The 17,674-nt window shown below is 47.3% G+C and overlaps 3 protein-coding genes across 3 annotated transcripts; all 3 read right to left on the bottom strand.

The window, feature by feature from the left end:
- Window positions 1–1,485, bottom strand: TREMEDRAFT_58369 (uncharacterized protein; the record flags this gene model as incomplete). The annotated part of the gene is made up of 2 exons (XM_007001180.1): window positions 1–405; window positions 1,084–1,485. 2 exons carry the CDS (start codon window positions 1,483–1,485, stop codon window positions 1–3), a joined length of 807 nt encoding a protein of 268 aa, XP_007001242.1.
- A 1,589-nt stretch (window positions 1,486–3,074) lies between these two features.
- Window positions 3,075–3,479, bottom strand: TREMEDRAFT_25082 (uncharacterized protein; the record flags this gene model as incomplete). The annotated part of the gene is made up of 2 exons (XM_007000518.1): window positions 3,075–3,250; window positions 3,353–3,479. 2 exons carry the CDS (start codon window positions 3,477–3,479, stop codon window positions 3,075–3,077), a joined length of 303 nt encoding a protein of 100 aa, XP_007000580.1.
- Window positions 3,480–12,792: 9,313 nt separating this feature from the next.
- TREMEDRAFT_58365 (uncharacterized protein) lies at window positions 12,793–14,249 on the bottom strand (the record flags this gene model as incomplete). Its single annotated transcript, XM_007001179.1, has 2 exons — window positions 12,793–12,821; window positions 12,869–14,249. 2 exons carry the CDS (start codon window positions 14,247–14,249, stop codon window positions 12,793–12,795), a joined length of 1,410 nt encoding a protein of 469 aa, XP_007001241.1.
- Window positions 14,250–17,674: the final 3,425 nt, after the last annotated feature.

The raw sequence follows: 17,674 nt of genomic DNA, 5'->3' as shown, positions 1-17,674 counted from the left end.
CTACTGCGACAGGTCCTCTTCTTTTCCCTGGTCCTCTTCCAAATCTACTTCTCCTCCAACCGCATTCAAGTTCCTCCTCTGTCCGAGAGGTACTGCGTTCCCTCCCGATCCTCCACCACGTTCTCCGAACTTCTCCCCCCATGGAGGCAACAGTCCAACCTTAACCTTAGCCTCCCTTACAGGGCATTCCTTCAGCCAATGTCCTGCTTCACCACACTCGGTACACTTCCCCTCCTTCCTCCTTGTCTCCCTCAGATCGGAGCTCGGCCTAGGCCATCTTCGGCGAACTTCGTCGATGTTTGGCGGTGTACTCTTTACCACCGTCGACATCATAGCCGCCTGGACACCACCCTGCGCCGAAGGTTGCCCCTTTTCCCATTTCTTCTCTTCTTTCTTCTCCGTCCTCTGACTTTCCACCACTGTCGTTGTCCTTATCCCTCCTTCCCTTTTCCTCTCTGCCTCCTTCTCCACTTGTCTCCTCCACAGGCGGTTGTCCAAGGGAATCACAAACTCCAATAGCTCTTTCACAGTCCCAAACGATCTACCGTGTCTTGCAATTTCATCTAGAAGGTGCGATTTTAGTCCTTTCTTGGCTCGGTCAACTAGGTTTCCATCATCAGACCACTTAAGAATCGCAACATGTCGCTGGAAGGCGGAGAAGTAGTCCGAAGCAGACCCGGTTTGCTTGAGGTCGTTAAGTTGTCGGGCCGCAGTTCCTTCTTCGTCTGGATCACCAAAGTTAGTCTTGAGGTACTTAACGAACTGATCGTGTGTCGTGAGGTACTCAGGAAGAGGTCTTTTGGATAGATCGGGCTGCACTGCAAGAAGAGGTGTTTCGCGTAGATGAGAGATCATGAAAAAGACTTTCTTAGTGTCGTCGGGGAAAAGATGAGAGTTCAATTCGAAATGTACGTCGCACTCAGATAGAAAGGCGGTTAACTTGTTCCGATCTCCTCTCCAGAGGTCTGGGTTAGGTAGCTTTATCCCCTTCCGTTGTTCGCCCACTACGCTTGGGGTCGCCGAAGTTTGCCGTCCCATGGCGTACCTCACTCCTTCTGATATCCCTTCTGCAATCCCGCCCACTGTATCCCTTTCTCTTCTCTGTTCCCATTCCTCCCTACGCCTTCTCTCCTCCATCATGTCTTTGTTCATATTCGCCACCATCTGCATCAAGGCCAACACCACCCCTTGTGTTCCTTCTTCTCCCAAGTTCGCCGTACTTCCAGTGTTTTCTCTTGGGCGTGGGGTTTGGTCTGATCCAAGTGGGGATCCCGCAGGTGGGAGAGCATTAGACGGAGGAGAAGGAGGGTTAGAAGGCACCGGTGGAACGAACTCATCTCCTTGAATTGATCCCCCCACACTATCCTCCACTCCAAGGTCCTGCCCCATTGCTCTGCTAAGCTCCTCCAATGCTCTCCTCTCGTTCTCCTCCATCCTGTCTCCATCCCTACTCATCCCTCGTGTGATTCTTCTTTCTGGTTCCATATTATCTTTGTACTTCTCCGAGGTTCGCACGGGTCGTCGGTAAGAGCGATCCTTGATACTGTCACGGCCGTCGAACAACTATTTCTTAATAGACCGACGGTCGACGAACCTCGGCTAACTTCACGCTCTGAGTCGATGTCTCACCCAACCAGGAGGGCGCAGACGTCGAAAGGGGTGTAACTACGGCGTACTTCGGCGTAGTTACTCTAACTAGGGTTTTGTTCTACTGATGGCGATGTATCTTGATTTATAGCTATCTCTATCTGTCTTTCACTACTGACAACAATCAAGGATCGCTGAAGAACTTCAGCGATCTTCTCAGCTAATATTATCTACTCCTCCTAGACGTTCATCCAACCCTCTCGCGCTTTGACGTACTTCAACGCACTTCGTCCAACTTCCCCGAGCCCTCGGCCATCCTCTTCCTCCTTCGACTAACTCCGCCTAACATCGCCGCACTTCTGCTCCCATTGTCCCTACCTAGCCTAACTCCGTCTAACTTCGCCGTACTTCTGCTCCCATTGTCCCTACCTAGCCTAACTCCGTCTAACTTCGCCGTACTTGGTCTCAGAAGTCCTGAGTTACGTGTAGAGTAAAGAGGTTAAGGCGTGATGGGGGTTTTGATGGTCAAAGGAGGGTCATTGTTGGTGGAATAATCGAGGTGTCACGACGTAGTTCGTGACAGAGAAGAAACGACGATTGTGACACTCAGCTACTCCATTCTGCTGAGAAGTGTAAGCAGCCATGGTTTGGTGCTCTACCCCGAGCGAGGCAAGATAGCTTTCAGACTCCTTGCTTGTGAATTCTCCTCCATTGTCCAAACAAAGACATTTGAGTTTCCGCTCACTAACTAGTTCAACTCGAGCAAGCCACTCTTTGAATCGACCGAATGCATCTGACTTTTGAGCGAGGAAGAACGACCAGGTATATCTCGAATGATCATCTACCAGCACCATCATGTACTGTGCTCCTCCATCCGAACAAACTCCCATTGGTCCGCAGAGGTCGGTGTGAACGAGGTCTAGGACGGCTTCAGCTCGTGATTCACTTGGTGAAAAAGAGGGGTGCACAATCTTTTCCATGACACAACCTTCACACACATCTTTAGAAGGTGTCGAGTCAGCGAGTGAGGTTCCGTTGCTCATTCAACCAAAGAGCGATTTCATGGCACTAGAGGATAAATGACCAAGGCGTCGGTGCCAGATGTCCCAGGTCGTTCAAGTATCACTGGCTTTGATGTTGTTGGTTGCCAATGCAATAGTAGTGGGTTCAAATGAGGTGATTTAAAACCGAGCCATGTCCTTCAGATTGGCCGATTGATCAGACCATTGTCCAGCTTCCACCACATACACCTTATCCACCTTGTGTGCTTGAAGTACCTCAAGCTCACCTTTCAAGACAGAACACTTTCCACCACCAAACACCACTGTTGCTCCGAGCGAGTCAAGTTGAGATACCGAGATGAGGTTGAATCCCAAGTCAGGTACATAAAGAACTCAACTAAGTGATACTTTGTGAGCGAGATGGTTTGTAAGATTGACCAAGCCGCACGAGCTTGCTGTAAGAGTTCTCCCTCCAGCAGTTGTGATTCAAGCGATCGACTCGGTCAATTTGAGATCTTTCATCCAGTTGATATCCCCAATCATGTGTTCACTTGCCCCAGAGTCAAGAATCCATTGACTCGAATGAGCGGCCAGCGAGATCGAGTTGATGTTGGTGGTGAGGAGGAGAGGTTCGATATTGTTGCATTCAAACGAGGTGATTGCTTGCGAGGCAATGGCAGCTGTCTCAGTCTCGGTCTTTACAGGAGCAGCAACCTTGTTCGATCAACCCTTGTCTTTCTTTCCCTTCCATTTCTTGGTTCTACCTCGCTCATTCGAGGATGCAGGAACTGAGCAGTCTACTACCCAATGATCAACCAATCCACATCGAGCACATGGATGTTCCTTACTTGGTCCCTTCCCTGCCTTCTTCAATCCAGCATAGAACACCATGAGTGTCACAAAGCGTGTGACAAGTCGGGCCAATGTCGGGGAAGGGTATTTGACCAGCGATCGGCGGTAGGGTTAAACGCCCATTAATAGGCCTTTTTGTCACAGTGGTTAACAACACTGTCACGTTGGGTACTGTTATATCGTGCATATGCTGGTCAGTATGTCTCGTGACAATGAGCCAGTCTTCGTCTGAGCAAGCAGCTGGGGTTTGTCGGCAAGAAAGTGAGGAAGCTTGAGCTGCTAGAGCTTTGTCATTTGTTTGGTTCCTCTGACCTGCATTCACTTGAAGGATTTCAATCTTGATGTTTTCCACAGATGGTGTATCATCTTCCTTCCAGATGCCGTCAATGAACAAACTGAAGCGATCAGGAAGACCATTGAGGAGAACATTGACACAGAGTTGATCGAGACCGTACAAAAGAACTTTGAGATCACAATATTGAGCAAACACTTTGTTCACCCATTCTTCAACATTGTCACGCGGTGCCGCGTGACATCATCTTTTCCCATAAATGACGTTCCTTTGGACATCAGTTTGCCATCAACGATCCAGTTCTCATGAACTTCACCACCCACGAAGGTATTAGGAGGCTAACTTCGTCGAGGACGAAGTTAGTCATGTAGGAAGTTAGGGAGATACGAAGTTAGGGAGATACGAGGTTAGGGAGGTATGAAGTTAGGGAGGGACGATCTTCGTCGGGGATGAAGTTTGTGAGGTACAGAGCTCGGGATTTCTGTCACAATCGTCGTTTCTTCTCCTCTACTGACCGACGGTCGACAAACCTCGGCTAACTACGTCGTAGTGGGGCGTCGGTGTCTCACTAGGACAGGGTACTCGTCGGGGGAACTACGGCTAACTTCGCCGTAGTAATACGTTGAGTGGTAAATGATAAGATGATCGTTGATGAACTGCGGCTAACTTCGCCGTGGTACGTTGAACTGCTCGATGGTAGCTCTCCTTAACTCGAAGGTTGTAACTACTGAATATATCGCTCGCTACTGACAACAATCAAGGATCGCTGAAGAAGTTCAGCGATCTGTAAACTATCTATACTACTCCTCTCTCCTCATAGAACGTCCCTCAACTCCTGCACTGCCTCACGCTCAGTCCTCTTCGTTCAACTTTGCCGTACCTCACCATATCCCCAATGTCCTACTCCGCTCACTTCGACTAACTTCACCTATTCTGCTCTCCCTCGGTTCCCTTCCCCTAACTTCGCCGTAGTTGGTCTCAGTGGATCGAGTGGAGGTTGGTGATGGTGAAAGGAAGGTCGGTGATGGTGGTTGTCAGGGATGTTACGACGTAGTTCGTGACAACTTCGGGTTGAACGAAGTTCTGCGTTGAAGAAGTTGGGGAAGGACGAAGTACTTAAGGGCTGAAGTTCCCAGAGATCTTTGACAATCTCTGGTTGTTGTCTTAGTGATAGAATTTAGTAAAGTACAAAGTTATTACACCCAGAAGTTATTGTCACCTATTTCATATTTCGAACAACGAGGTAGTTGAAGGTCGAAGCCCACAAAGTTATTGGCCGTCGGTCCTAGGAAGTTAACAAAGAAACAGCACCGTGACAGTACCAGAGATCGTCCTTACCGACTCTCCAGTAACTTGTGGGAAGATATATGTGGACTAGAGGAAAAGAGAGAGAGAGAAGAACGGCTGAAGCAATGTCGAGGAACAAACAGGGAGATAACCAAGTGTCACGCCTGCGGGTAGACTGTGGTTGCAAAGTACTGCCTTGGGTACTGAAGGGTTTTAGTCTCTGGCTCGTAGAGCTTGATGACTGCCTTAGGTACTGAGGGTACTGAGGTGTTGGGTTAGAACCAACTAGGTGACTTTCAAAGATGAAGTTCAACTTCAAGATGAAGATACATTGCTGAAGAAAGAGGGGGGAGATGTGCTCCTTTTGTACCCTTCAAAACTAAAGTAGGTGTACTAAATAAAAAGCGTGTGAGAGATTTTCTAGCCAATCACATAAATGCCTCAAAGTGAGTGCACCGCGGGAAACTGATTCCAGCCAATCACATAAATGCCTCACTGCTAAACTGCTGAACCTTCCAGGCTTCAGCCAATCACGTAAATGCCTCACTGCTGAACTGCTAAATACCATGACTCATATTTTCCTTCAATCCTTATCACAGTTCCTAGCATGAGTCATATTTCCTTATCACTAACTAGAGACAGGTCGCCCGCTGCGCGGGCTCCCGCCCCTCGTGCTATATCCCATGAGATTCACATTTTACCTCCAAAAAAGGAAAAACTCTTGAAATTAAAGAAGAAGCTGACGAAAGACAACACTTTGAGTCACTGTATCCTCCATGTTGCCCACTTTGCGGGCTCCCGCCACTCAATGTCAGCTGTTTCAGCGCCACAAATCAGATGCATAGAGTTGAGAACCAAGTACCATATTGTTAGATCAAAGGAGAAGCCGGTGAAACACAACGTTCTGAGTCACTGTATCTTCCTTGCCATAATACACCCGACCATCCTCCCTCTGCTTGAACCTCGAGACCGCGGTGTATAAGTGTCCATGAGAAAACGCCGCGTTGAAAATGTCCACCCCCCCCAATGCAGAGTCAACCCTTGGCAGGAGTTGAACGTGGTGGCATAGGCAGGAGCGAGAGGAAACTGTTTCCGCTGGAGGGTGAACCCCTTCCTTGGCAAGGGGTCTTCAAAGGTGATGCGAGGGCTAAGGAGCGTGTGAGGCTGAAGCATCCCAACACCATTGACAGCACAAATGAGCTGGCAGGTCACTGTCTGACAACCCACTGCCGTCACCTTGAGGCACGTGTTCTTCACCAAACTTCTTTCCTAGGAGAAGTTGCAGAGCAGGCGGACGGCGGTGTTCACTTTGATGGAGAGCACATGTGGTGGCACTCCAGGAGCGGTCTGAGCATGAAGCAAATCCTGCTGTGTATGTGACTGAAGAGCATGCCCGTCCTCAGGATCAAGAGCTTCCACTTGTTCGATGGTGTTGTGGGAGTAGCTGACACACTCTTCACCGTCAATGGTTGAAATGATGTTGGGAGCTGTAGAGGTTGCACTGGCGGTTGGTTGCACAAAGGATGGAACGGTGCAGGCACACCATGGCATTGGATCAATAATCATGAGGGAAGACAACATCGGTAAGGTCCTCCCCAGTGAGGGTGGTGGGAATCATGGACAGTTCAGCCACATCGTCTTGCAATGGGGTGGTCCCGATGCCCACCATGTCAACCATGTTGGCAAGCTCGATGTCGTCCCCATATGTGATGGGCAGGTTATTAACACAGGCAAGCACAGCCTTATTGGCCATGGGAGGTTAAGCCCCACAAAATCAGATGCATAGTGTCAAAAACAAAGTACCAATTTGTGGAAATTGAAGGAGAAGCTGTCACAATTGTCAATTCTTCTTCTCTACTGACCGACGGTTGACAAACCTTGGCTAACTACGTTGTACTGGGGCGTTAATGTCTCACTGAGACAGGGTACTTGTTGGGGAACTATGGCTAACTACGCCGTAGTAGTGCGTCGAGTGGAAAACAATAAGATGATCCTCAATGAACTGCGGCTCAGTTTGCCGTGGTGCGTCCAACTGTTGGGTACTAGCTCTCCCTAACTCAATGGTTGTAGCTACTGAATATATATCTCGCTACTGATAACCATTCAGCAATCTGTAAACTATCTATACTTCTCTTCTCTCCTCATAGAACATCCCTCAACTTGTGCACAGCCTCACGCCCAGTCCTCTTCAATCAAGTTCACCACACCTTGCCGTACCCCCAATGTTGTAATGATCCTGCTTGTGAGGATCACCACAAATAAATAAATGTAACCTACCCGTAGGGCTGGATACTGTCGGAACTCTGTGATGTGGATAATACTAGTCAACAATGGATCAAAGGTCAGTAATGGTCAGTAAAGAGTGTATCAAGGAAACTAAAGAGGGTCTGAGAGAGGATGGAGGAAAAAGGAGGAGAAGAAGGAGGGAGAAGAAGAAGTGAGAGAAAAGACAATGAAGAAAGAGGATGGGAGAAGAAAGACAATGAAGAAAGAGGATGGGAGAAGAAAGACAATGAAGAAAGAGGATGGGAGAAGAAAGACAATGAAGGAAGAGATCCCCCTCAGACCCAGCTTATATACATGATTGGGGTTCCGTAGTACGGACCAGCTACGCCATATTTTACGGTACGGGGATCATTACGGTTTAGGAGTCCTCTAAGAAGAAGGACAACTTGTCTACAGAAAGAGAATAGGAGGAATAGGATTCTTGCTAGGGAGGAACTACAATAAGTATCAGATGGGTGCGAAGGAGAAGGGAGAGGAAGGGAACTATGGACTACTCCTCATGTAGGGGACAGCCAGGTTCACTACATCACCCCCGGCGGCGAGCAAGCCTGGTCCCCAGGCTTGGAGTGTTAACCTTCTGAGGACTTTCAGATTGGGACTGCCAATATTTGGCAACAGCCAGTGGAGCACCTTCAAGATCATCAGCTGGCTCCCAAGTATCATCATGACTAGCATACCCTTTCCAGTGGACCAGATACTGCCTTTGCTTGTGAGGTCCATCTCTGTGGTCAAGTATGATATCTACTTCATAAGTTGGAGCACTCTCAGCTGTTCCAGGGTCTATAGGTGGAGGTGGTGGTTGTGTGCGTGAGGGGAATGGGTTGGCGCGAAATTGTCGAAGATATTGACTGTTGATGACCGGGTGTGCTTTGATATGAGGAGGTAAATCAATCTTGTACGAGGTTGGATTGACAACCTTGAGTACGTCAAATGGTCCAACATATTTTGGTTTAAGCTTCTTTGATCCTGAACCCTTGATGAATGGTGGGCTCAGGTATGTTGTTGAGACCATTACCTTGTCACCTACCTTAAAAAGCCTTTCCTTCCTTCCAATGTTGTATTGTCGAGCTTGTTCGTGCTGAGCCAAGACAAGCGCATCCTGTGCTTGTTGTTGTAGGCTCTTGAGGTTATCGAGAAATTCTTCTGTTGCAGGTACGTCACTTCGTGAAAGTGTGAGACAATCTAGAGGTGTAAGGGGTTTGTAACCAAGGTCCAGTTCAAACGGAGAGAGGCCAGTGGACTGATAAAGTGTGGCGGAATTGTAAGCAAACTCCAAACCTGGGAGATGATCAGTCCAGTTGTCCTGTCGGTAGTTAACATAATGGCGGAGCATTTCCTTGACTGTTCGCACCATACGTTCTGATTGTCCATCTGTTTGGGGGTGGTAAGGAGTTGACATGGCAAGCTTTGTTCCAAATCTCTGAAATAATGCCTTCCAGAAAAGGGATGTGAACTTGGTGTCTCGGTCTGAGATGATGACACGAGGCATACCATGAAGGGGAATGATGTGGTTGAAGATGTGCTGGGCAGTATCGGTTGCTTTGTCAGTTGTATGACAAGGGATGAAGTGAGATCGTTTTGTGAGTTTGTCGGTTACTATCAGTATCATATCATTCTTGTCATTTCTGGATGCTGGTAATGGACCTGCAAAGTCCATGGCAATTGTATGCCATCTCTGTGGTGGAATAGGCATGGGTTGAAGAAGACCTGAGGGTCCTTCAGCAGATGCTTTGTTCCGTTGACATGATTCACAGGAGGTCACATATTGCCGCACATCCTTGTGCATTCCAGGCCAGAAGAACCGTCGTGAGATGAGTGATAATGTCTTATGAACACCAAGGTGACCAGCACTTATGGCATCATGGTTGTCGTGAAGGATGTTGAGTCGTAAGTGGTCTGCAGATGGGATGCAGAGTCGTTCAGTTCCGGTGAGAGGGTCCCTGTAAGCCAAGAGTCCGTCTTTGTCAAGGGTGAATCGTGCGTTGAGCGCAGTTGGGTTATCAGATTGCAGGTTCTTGATGATGTTGTGGAGCCGAGTGTCATGTTTGTATCCGTTCTTGACTTGAGTGAGGAATGTTGTAGAGAAAATGGCTTGTGAAGTGAAGAGAGGTGTGTCAATGGTAGGATCCGAATTCATTTCTACATCTTCCATGGCTGAATTGACAGTGGGTAGAGGAGCTCTCGAGAGACAGTCAACATTTGAATGGAGCCTGCCTGCCCTATGGCGAATAGTCATCTGGTTGCGATAGGGTTGCAGTTCCATGGACCATCTTAGAAGTCGTCTATTATTCCCTTTGAAGTCAAATAACCACTGAAGTGCAGAATGATCAGTGATCAGAGTAAATTTTACACCATCAAGGTAGGGTTGGAGTTTGGTGACAGCCCAGACTATACCTAAACATTCCAGTTCACTAGCTGTATAATTTTTTTCTGCAGGTGTAAGTGATCTGCTGAGATAGACAATAGGGTGTTCTCTATGTTCATCATCAAGCTGGGCCAGTACAGCACCTAGACCAATAGCCGAGGCATCTGTGTAAACAATGAAAGGTTTAGTGTAGTTAGGGTGGGCAAGGATGGGGGTGGTGGTGAGGCAATTACGCAGCTCCTCAAATGCCTTTTGGCATTCAGGCGTCCAAATATATTTGGTGTTCTTTGTGAGGAGAGCATGGAGAGGGGAGGCAATAGCGGAGAAGTTGGAGACAAACCGACGATAATAGGTACACATACCTAAATATCGTTGGATGTCACGAAGTGACAAGACAGTTTGATAGTGATAGTAATAGGATGAGTTGGGTATTTAACCAGCAACCGGCGGTATGCAGTAACCGCCGGTTAATAGGCCTTTTAGTGCAGTGGTTTAGACCACTGTCTCTGAAGGGCACTGTTATATCGTCCCAATGCTGGTTAGTTGGTCTCGTGACAGATTAACCGGCGGTTACGGGTAGGATCCTGGGTTCGACTCCCAGGGTGGGCTGGGTCGTGCTCAGTCCCTACTTGGAAAACCTCCCTCTCGGAGAAAGTTTTCGGCCTATCGTGCCCATCCCTGTTGGGGCCCCAGATGGGGCTGAAAGGGAAGGCATAATGTCACGAAGTGACAAGACAGTTTGATAGTGATAGTAATAGGATGGTTTGGGTATTTAACCAGCAACCGGCGGTATGCAGTAACCGCCGGTTAATAGGCCTTTTAGCGCAGTGGTTTAGACCACTGTCTCTGAAGGGCACTGTTATATCGTCCCAATGCTGGTTAGTTGGTCTCGTGACATTGGAGCTGTTTGATTGTGGTGGGGGGTTCCATTTCCTTAATTGCTGGTACTGATTTTTCCAATGTTCCAATTCCGACATTACTGATGGAGTGTCCAAGAGCTTCTATTTCCTGGTAAGCCAGCCGAGATTTTGAGGGACTAAGGGTGATCCCTGATTTTGTAATGAGTTTGAGGATTGTGTCAATGTCGTGAAGATGAGTGTCAAAGTCATTGCTGAAGATAATGATGTCGTCAATGTAGACCAAAGCAGTTTGCCATTTGTAGCGGCCAAGTACTTTGTCCATGAAGCGTTGGAATACTGGGGGACCATTTCGCAGTCCAAAAGGCATACGATTCCATTGGTGAAGCCCTCGATGTGTTCTGAAAGCAGACTTCGGTTTGTCTTCTTCAGCAATAGGTATTTGGTGGAAACCTTTGTTGGCATCAAAAGTACTGAACCATTGCTTTCCTGAAAAATGAGTAAGGATGTCATCAATACGAGGAAGTGGATATTGATCAGCTTTGGTCACATCATTGACTTTTCGAAAGTCAATGCAAAACCGATCCTTCCCTTTCTGTCTCACCAGTATTGCAGGCGAAGCCCATGGTGAGTCAGATTCTTCAATGACACCTTGTTCAAGGAGTTCAGCAATAGTTTCGTCAATTACTTGTCTTCCAGCAGGAGAGGCATGGTAGGGGGCTTGAGAGATGGGAGAGGCATCTCCAGTGTCAATTGTCATCTCTGCCAGAGTTGTTGATCCTAGCTGCCGTGCTCCATAGCCAAAAGCCATGTAGTTGTTTTTCAGTACCTGGACAAGTTGTTGTTGTTGAGTGTTGGAGAGGGAGGGGTTGATTGATAAGTCGTCGAGGGGGAAGTTGTTTTGGTGAGTTTTGTTATCAAAGTGTGCCGTAATGTCATGAGTGTCATGATGGGTTGAGTGAGATATTGGAAGAGTTGCGGGAATAGCCGGGAAGGATTGTCCAATCTTTGTACCAGCTTTGAGAGTAATAGGTTTGTCGCCAAGGTGAACGATATGGGCAAAATGGTTGGAAGCTTTTGAATTTCCAACAGATCTTCCAACATGTAAGTAAGATCCCAGTGATTTAGGATTTACCACATAATATGGTGTTGAAGGCAAATCAGTGATAATGATTCCAACCCTATGTTGATAACCTGGCTGAAAAGTATAAGTCTCCTTGAGTCGAATAGTCTTATCAGGAGACTTGCCTTCAATCAATTGACGGTCTGGCTGTCGACATGTGGTGGGTATGTGTCACAAAGCGTGTGACAAGTCGAGCGAAAGTCGGGGAAGGGTATTTAACCAGCGATCGGCGGTAGGGTTAACCGCCGATTAATAGGCCTTTTCGTCGCAGTGGTTAAGATCACTGTTCCGTTGGGCACTGTTATATCGTGCATATGCTGGTCAGTATGTCTCGTGACAGATTAATCGGCGGTTACGGGTAGGATCCTGGGTTCGACTCCCCGGACGGCGCCGGGGGTAACCCAGGCCCTACTTGGAAAACCTCCCTCTCGGAGTAAGTTTTCGGTCTATCGTACCCTTCCCAAGTGTGGGGGCCCAAGCGGGGTCCCCTTGTCGGGGCCCCAACGCGGGGGCCCAAGAGGGTGCATAATGTCACAAAGCGTGTGACAAGTCGAGCGAAAGTCGGGGAAGGGTATTTAACCAGCGATCGGCGGTAGGGTTAACCGCCGATTAATAGGCCTTTTCGTCGCAGTGGTTAAGATCACTGTTCTGTTGGGCACTGTTATATCGTGCATATGCTGGTCAGTATGTCTCGTGACAGTATGGTCCCAGGGATTGTTTTGAAAGTGAGTGTGTTGTTGGCAAGGTCGATAACAGTGCCCATGGGTGATAGAATGTCATTCCCTAAGATTATTTTTGTCAGTAAGTCAGGCACCAAGAAGAATGCTACTGGGACAATGATATGATCTTGCTCTGTTGAAATGAAGTTGAGATCAATTTCAATCCATGCAACAGCATTACTCCTGCCTAAGCCTTGCAGTTCGAACTTGTCAAGAGGGTTAGTCTTCACATTGGGTAAGTACTGTTTAGCATAGTTAACATCCATCAGTGATATTGATGAGCCAGAATCAATGCAGACTCTGTGTAGAGGTACATTTGCTGCATCTGACTTCAACTTTGCAAGAGAAAAGACTGGTGTCTTATCTTTGTGAGCATCTTGCAATGTCAATTCCTGCAGGTCTGGCATTCTGTCAATCTGGTCCTTAGCCTTGATGTGGATGTGGCGGTAGGACTGATTGTAAGCATTCGATTGAACAGAATTTACTGATGGTGTCTCACCTTCTACTGGAGTTGAAGTATTGGTGGTTGGGCGAGAGTTGTTTCGAGGTTGCCATTTGTTACCATTATTGTTGGGAATGGAGTTGGGAAAGGTTTGTCGAGGTGGAAAACGATTAGAGTTTGGGTTAGGAGTGGGTGGTGGGGGAGTAGAGATTGTTGGGCGGAGGGGTGTCTGCAGTGGATTACTTTGGGGAGCTTTGTTTGGGCAGTCTCGCCTCCAGTGATATCCACCACAGACACATGGAGTGCGAGGAATAGATGTGGTTTGATTGCTGTTGTAAGCTCGAGGTAGTCCAGAAGTTGAGTTTGTTGTTGTATTTTGTGTAGTGTTGAAGCGACCTGTAGATATGTTAGCATTATTCAATGTGGAAGAGGAACGATACTGTGATTGATTACCTCGGCGCAAGCCTGGTTCCAAGTCCATCAGATGTCTCCTAAAGTCCTCCAAAGTCATTAAAGGTGTAATGCCAGCCTTGATGAGTGGGTGCATACTGACAGGAATACCTGTGAGAAGGTCATCAATCAAGTCAGCATCTAGGGTGGTTGGAGGGTACACATAGCGCTGGAGATTAGTTTTGTCCTGGAAATAGTCAGTAAACGTCTCATTCACACGGAGGGTGCGATAAAGACATTGTCTGCGAAGGGTCAGCTTATGATTAGGGAGATAGAAAGCATTACGAAGAGAGGTTTTCCAAGCATCCCAAGTGTTCAAAGCAGCACGGCGGATTGAACCTAGCTGTGTGAACCAAGTTGAAGCTTTGCCAACCAGGATCAATGGAAGTTGTTGAAGAAGAATCTTATCCTGAACACCAGAGTATTCAAAAATTGCAGATACTTTCTCGATCCATTGATCCACATCCTCATTATCTCTACCACCAAACTTTGGTAAGTCTGAGGCCTTGAGTCTGAGAGAGGAATTATGGTCATCAGTCCCAAAAGGAGCAGAAGCACTGCGGCGCTGAAGAGCAGCACGGAGTTCAGTTACTTCTTGTTGTGCAGCCTCCTGATCTTGCTGAGTGGTGGCAAGTACATCCTGAAGATGTGCTTGAAGCTCTTGTTCCCTAGTACGCATGGAATGTTGAGCTTCCTGAAGTTTGATGTTGGTGTCTTGAAGTTGTTGTTGGAGTTGAAGTACCTGTTGGGTCAGTGTAGCGATACTTTCCTGTTGTCCAATCTGATCTTCATCAGTTGGGGCAGGAGGATTTTCTTGAGGTGGTGGCGGGGTTGGTGTGGGGGAAGTATCTGCAGCAGGGGGAGCAGATGAAGATCTATGTCGAGATGGTGTTGGGGTGAGAGGTGTAGTTGCACCTATGTTGAAGGGGATTGCAGGAGCATTCCCAAGGCGGGTGGTAAGTCGAGTTGCAGGCCGGATAGAAGTCATCTTGATGTTTTTGGTGCTTATTTGTGTTTCTGTAAGTCGTAAGTCGCAAGTTGTAAGGAGCCTTGAGGTAGTTTTGAAGTAGTTATTGAAGTCTTGAGAGCTAGAGGTGTCAGTAGTAGAGAGCAGCAGGCAGTGGTAGTACCGGTAGGAGTACTAATAGGAGGAGGAGGAGGAGGAGAGGTGCACAGGGGCACAGAAGGACCTATAGTCCAGCTTCTGCAGAAGCTCTTCCCAGATATCCCAATGGAGTCTGAGGTGAGAACTCACCTAGTTGCACGGAACTGATATGGGCGAGTGGTTGGCCAACCTAGAGGAGGAGTCAGAGTAGTAGTTGAGCAGTGAGGCAGTCAGAGTAGTAGTTGAAATCTAGAAGTTAGCTTTACAGGTGATGAACCTGTACTGTATTTTAATCAAGAAAAAGGAAAGAAAATGAACTCAGCTTGCTATTTTTTATCTTATTAGAATCTCTTTTTTTTTTTTTTTTTTTTTCTTTTTCTATTTTTGGGGTCGTTATATCTGGCCAGATAGTAGTCGTTAAGTCGTTAGAAAATTCTTGTTGAAAGGTTGTTGGTAATCGTTGGTGTTACTACTAACTGATGGATGTCAGTCAAGAGTTGTTGAAGGTTGTTTTGAAGAAGGTATAGTCAATAGAGTATAGGTTGAGGAGTAGTAGTGATGATATCTGAAGATGGAATGATGGTGAGGAAGGATGAAGTGATGATGAGCAAGTATTGAATGATGGTGAAGGAAGGTCAAGTGATGATGAAGGAGGACAGAGTGGTGATGAGGGAAGATGAAGTGATGATGAGTAAAGGGGTTTCAGTGACTTACTCAAGTACTAATCCAATAAACCAATGACCAAGGTTGAGCTAGCACTAAACCACAAGACAGAAATATCCGGGTGAGCGCCCCAGTTGTAATGATCCTGCTTGTGAGGATCACCACAAATAAATAAATGTAACCTACCCGTAGGGCTGGATACTGTCGGAACTCTGTGATGTGGATAATACTAGTCAACAATGGATCAAAGGTCAGTAATGGTCAGTAAAGAGTGTATCAAGGAAACTAAAGAGGGTCTGAGAGAGGATGGAGGAAAAAGGAGGAGAAGAAGGAGGGAGAAGAAGAAGTGAGAGAAAAGACAATGAAGAAAGAGGATGGGAGAAGAAAGACAATGAAGGAAAAGATCCCCCTCAGACCCAGCTTATATACATGATTGGGGTTTCGTAGTACGGACCAGCTACGCCATATTTTACGGTACGGGGATCATTACGGTTTAGGAGTCCTCTAGGAAGAAGGACAACTTGTCTACAGAAAGAGAATAGGAGGAATAGGATTCTTGCTAGGGAGGAACTACAATAAGTATCAGATGGGTGAGAAGGAGAAGGGAGAGGAAGGGAACTATGGACTACTCCTCATGTAGGGGACAGCCAGGTTCACTACAAATGTCCTACTCCGCTCACTTTGGTACACTTCATCTTTTTTCCTCCTCTCTACCCTGTATGCCTTGATCTCCTTCTTCCAACTTCTCTGTAGTTCTCCCCCAGTCGGGGTCGTTGTGATCAATACTCCCTCGGTTCTTGTAACTTTGTCGTAGTTGGTCTCAGTGGTTTGGGGTTGTGGTGGTTGATGATGGACAGGGATTCGGTGATGGTGAAAGCGACAGAATCGAGTGTTCTGTCTACCTGTTGTTCTCTCAGCACTAATTGAGAGTAATAAGGAGACAACAGGAAGAATCTAAGTACTTATGATAAGTTCAGCGGCGCTGACGGCATTGAGGAGAGGACACATGGGCATATCACCTATCTCTGTCGGAAAGGAGGGTCAATGATGGTGGTTGCATAAATTTGTAACTTTGAGCAATGCATGCAGATCCATGATGAGTGATGGCTGTTGCATGCATGAATTTTCAACTTGGAGACTCGCCCAAGCTATGGCACAGTGTGGTTGTGTTGTGTCACTACAGGGAGGCAAAAGTCGTGAGATGTAGAAACGCAAAAGAGAAAAGAACGCTGGTGATGGAACTTGCAATGCAATTACCCCATTTTACCCCGCGTTCCTGAGTGGACGGGTTGGCGGATTACGGCGGCGCGCGTGGACCCTGAATTTTCAAGCATTTTTAATATACGAAGGAATCTGAGCATGAGTCAGAATTCCTTATCACTATTCATGACACCAAGGTAACCTAGAACCTCACGGTTCTAGGGATTCGTCTTTTCTCTCCCAGCCACCTTCTGACACATACTTGGGCAATCCATGGGTTGAAGAGGGTGATCAAAGGAGAAGGTCAGAGGAAGAAGATGGGGGGTCAATTGGTGGAAGAAGTTCGTATACATTGCGACCTAGGGGAGGGAACTCACCGGAGAGATTTAAAGAAGATATTAGAAATGGGATGTTGGTGGAAATGATGAGAGCTCTGAAGGAGTTGAAGGCTGCTGACAACCAGAAGAGTGAAGCCCTGACAGAGATAGTGCAAGAACTTCATCGAGGACAGCGGGGAACTAGAGAAGGGTCGGCGACAACTTTGTCAACTCGAGTGCCAAAACCAAAGGACCCTGTCACGCCTGCGGGTAGACTGCGGTAGCAAAGGACTGCCTTGGGAACTGAGGGGTTTAGTCTCTGGCTCGTGGACCTTGGTGACTGCCTTAGGTACTGAGGGTTCGAGAGGTTGGGTTAGAACCAACTGAGTGACTTATTAAACGAGGGGAAGGGAATTGAAAAGATACATTGCTGAAGAAGAAAAGTACGGCACTAGATAGGGTTTAAATACTAAAATCAGCCTTTTCCAAGAGGCTCGTGCAGACCTGCGGAATACAAGCGCTCTGAACCGTCCTGTACTGTCCTGCATGCATTGCCATGCATCCCACCGATTACCACTGATATCCTACGATGCCATATCTGCGTTTACCTACGTTTTACTATGATATCCTACGTGATGCACCGTGAGTCGGTGACTTTGTCAAAGGTGGTCGATGAGGAACTATGAGGAACTTAGAAGAGCTGCGAGAACAAGAGACTCAGAGATTATGCCTTACAAGGCATCAGAACAGAGGAAAGAGAAACTAGAGAAGTTTGGAGCTTATGCCTGTCAGGCATGAGAGCACAGGAAAGATAGTCTTGGGGTTAATGCCTGATAGGCTTGAGAGCAGAGGAAAGATAGACTTGGAGTTTATGCCCAATAGGCTTGAGAGCAGAGGAAGATATGAGAGTGGAGGTTTGAACTTGTGATTATGACAAGTCATTATTTGATAGTGTCATTCATGACAGACCCGGACGAATTTGATGGGTCAAGAGAGAAACTCACTGGGTTCCTGACTCAGTGTTCGTTGGCATTGAGTGTGATGAAGGATAGGTTTGAGAGTGAGGAGCAGAGTGTGTTGTGGATGGTAGGGTTCTTAAGAGGGGTTGCACTGCTGGCGGTGCAGCCT

This window comes from Tremella mesenterica, assembly GCF_000271645.1.
Source record: "Tremella mesenterica DSM 1558 unplaced genomic scaffold TREMEscaffold_1, whole genome shotgun sequence".
In the NCBI taxonomy this organism is placed as follows: domain Eukaryota; kingdom Fungi; phylum Basidiomycota; class Tremellomycetes; order Tremellales; family Tremellaceae; genus Tremella; species Tremella mesenterica.
This window is presented reverse-complemented; position numbering and strand designations above follow the sequence as displayed.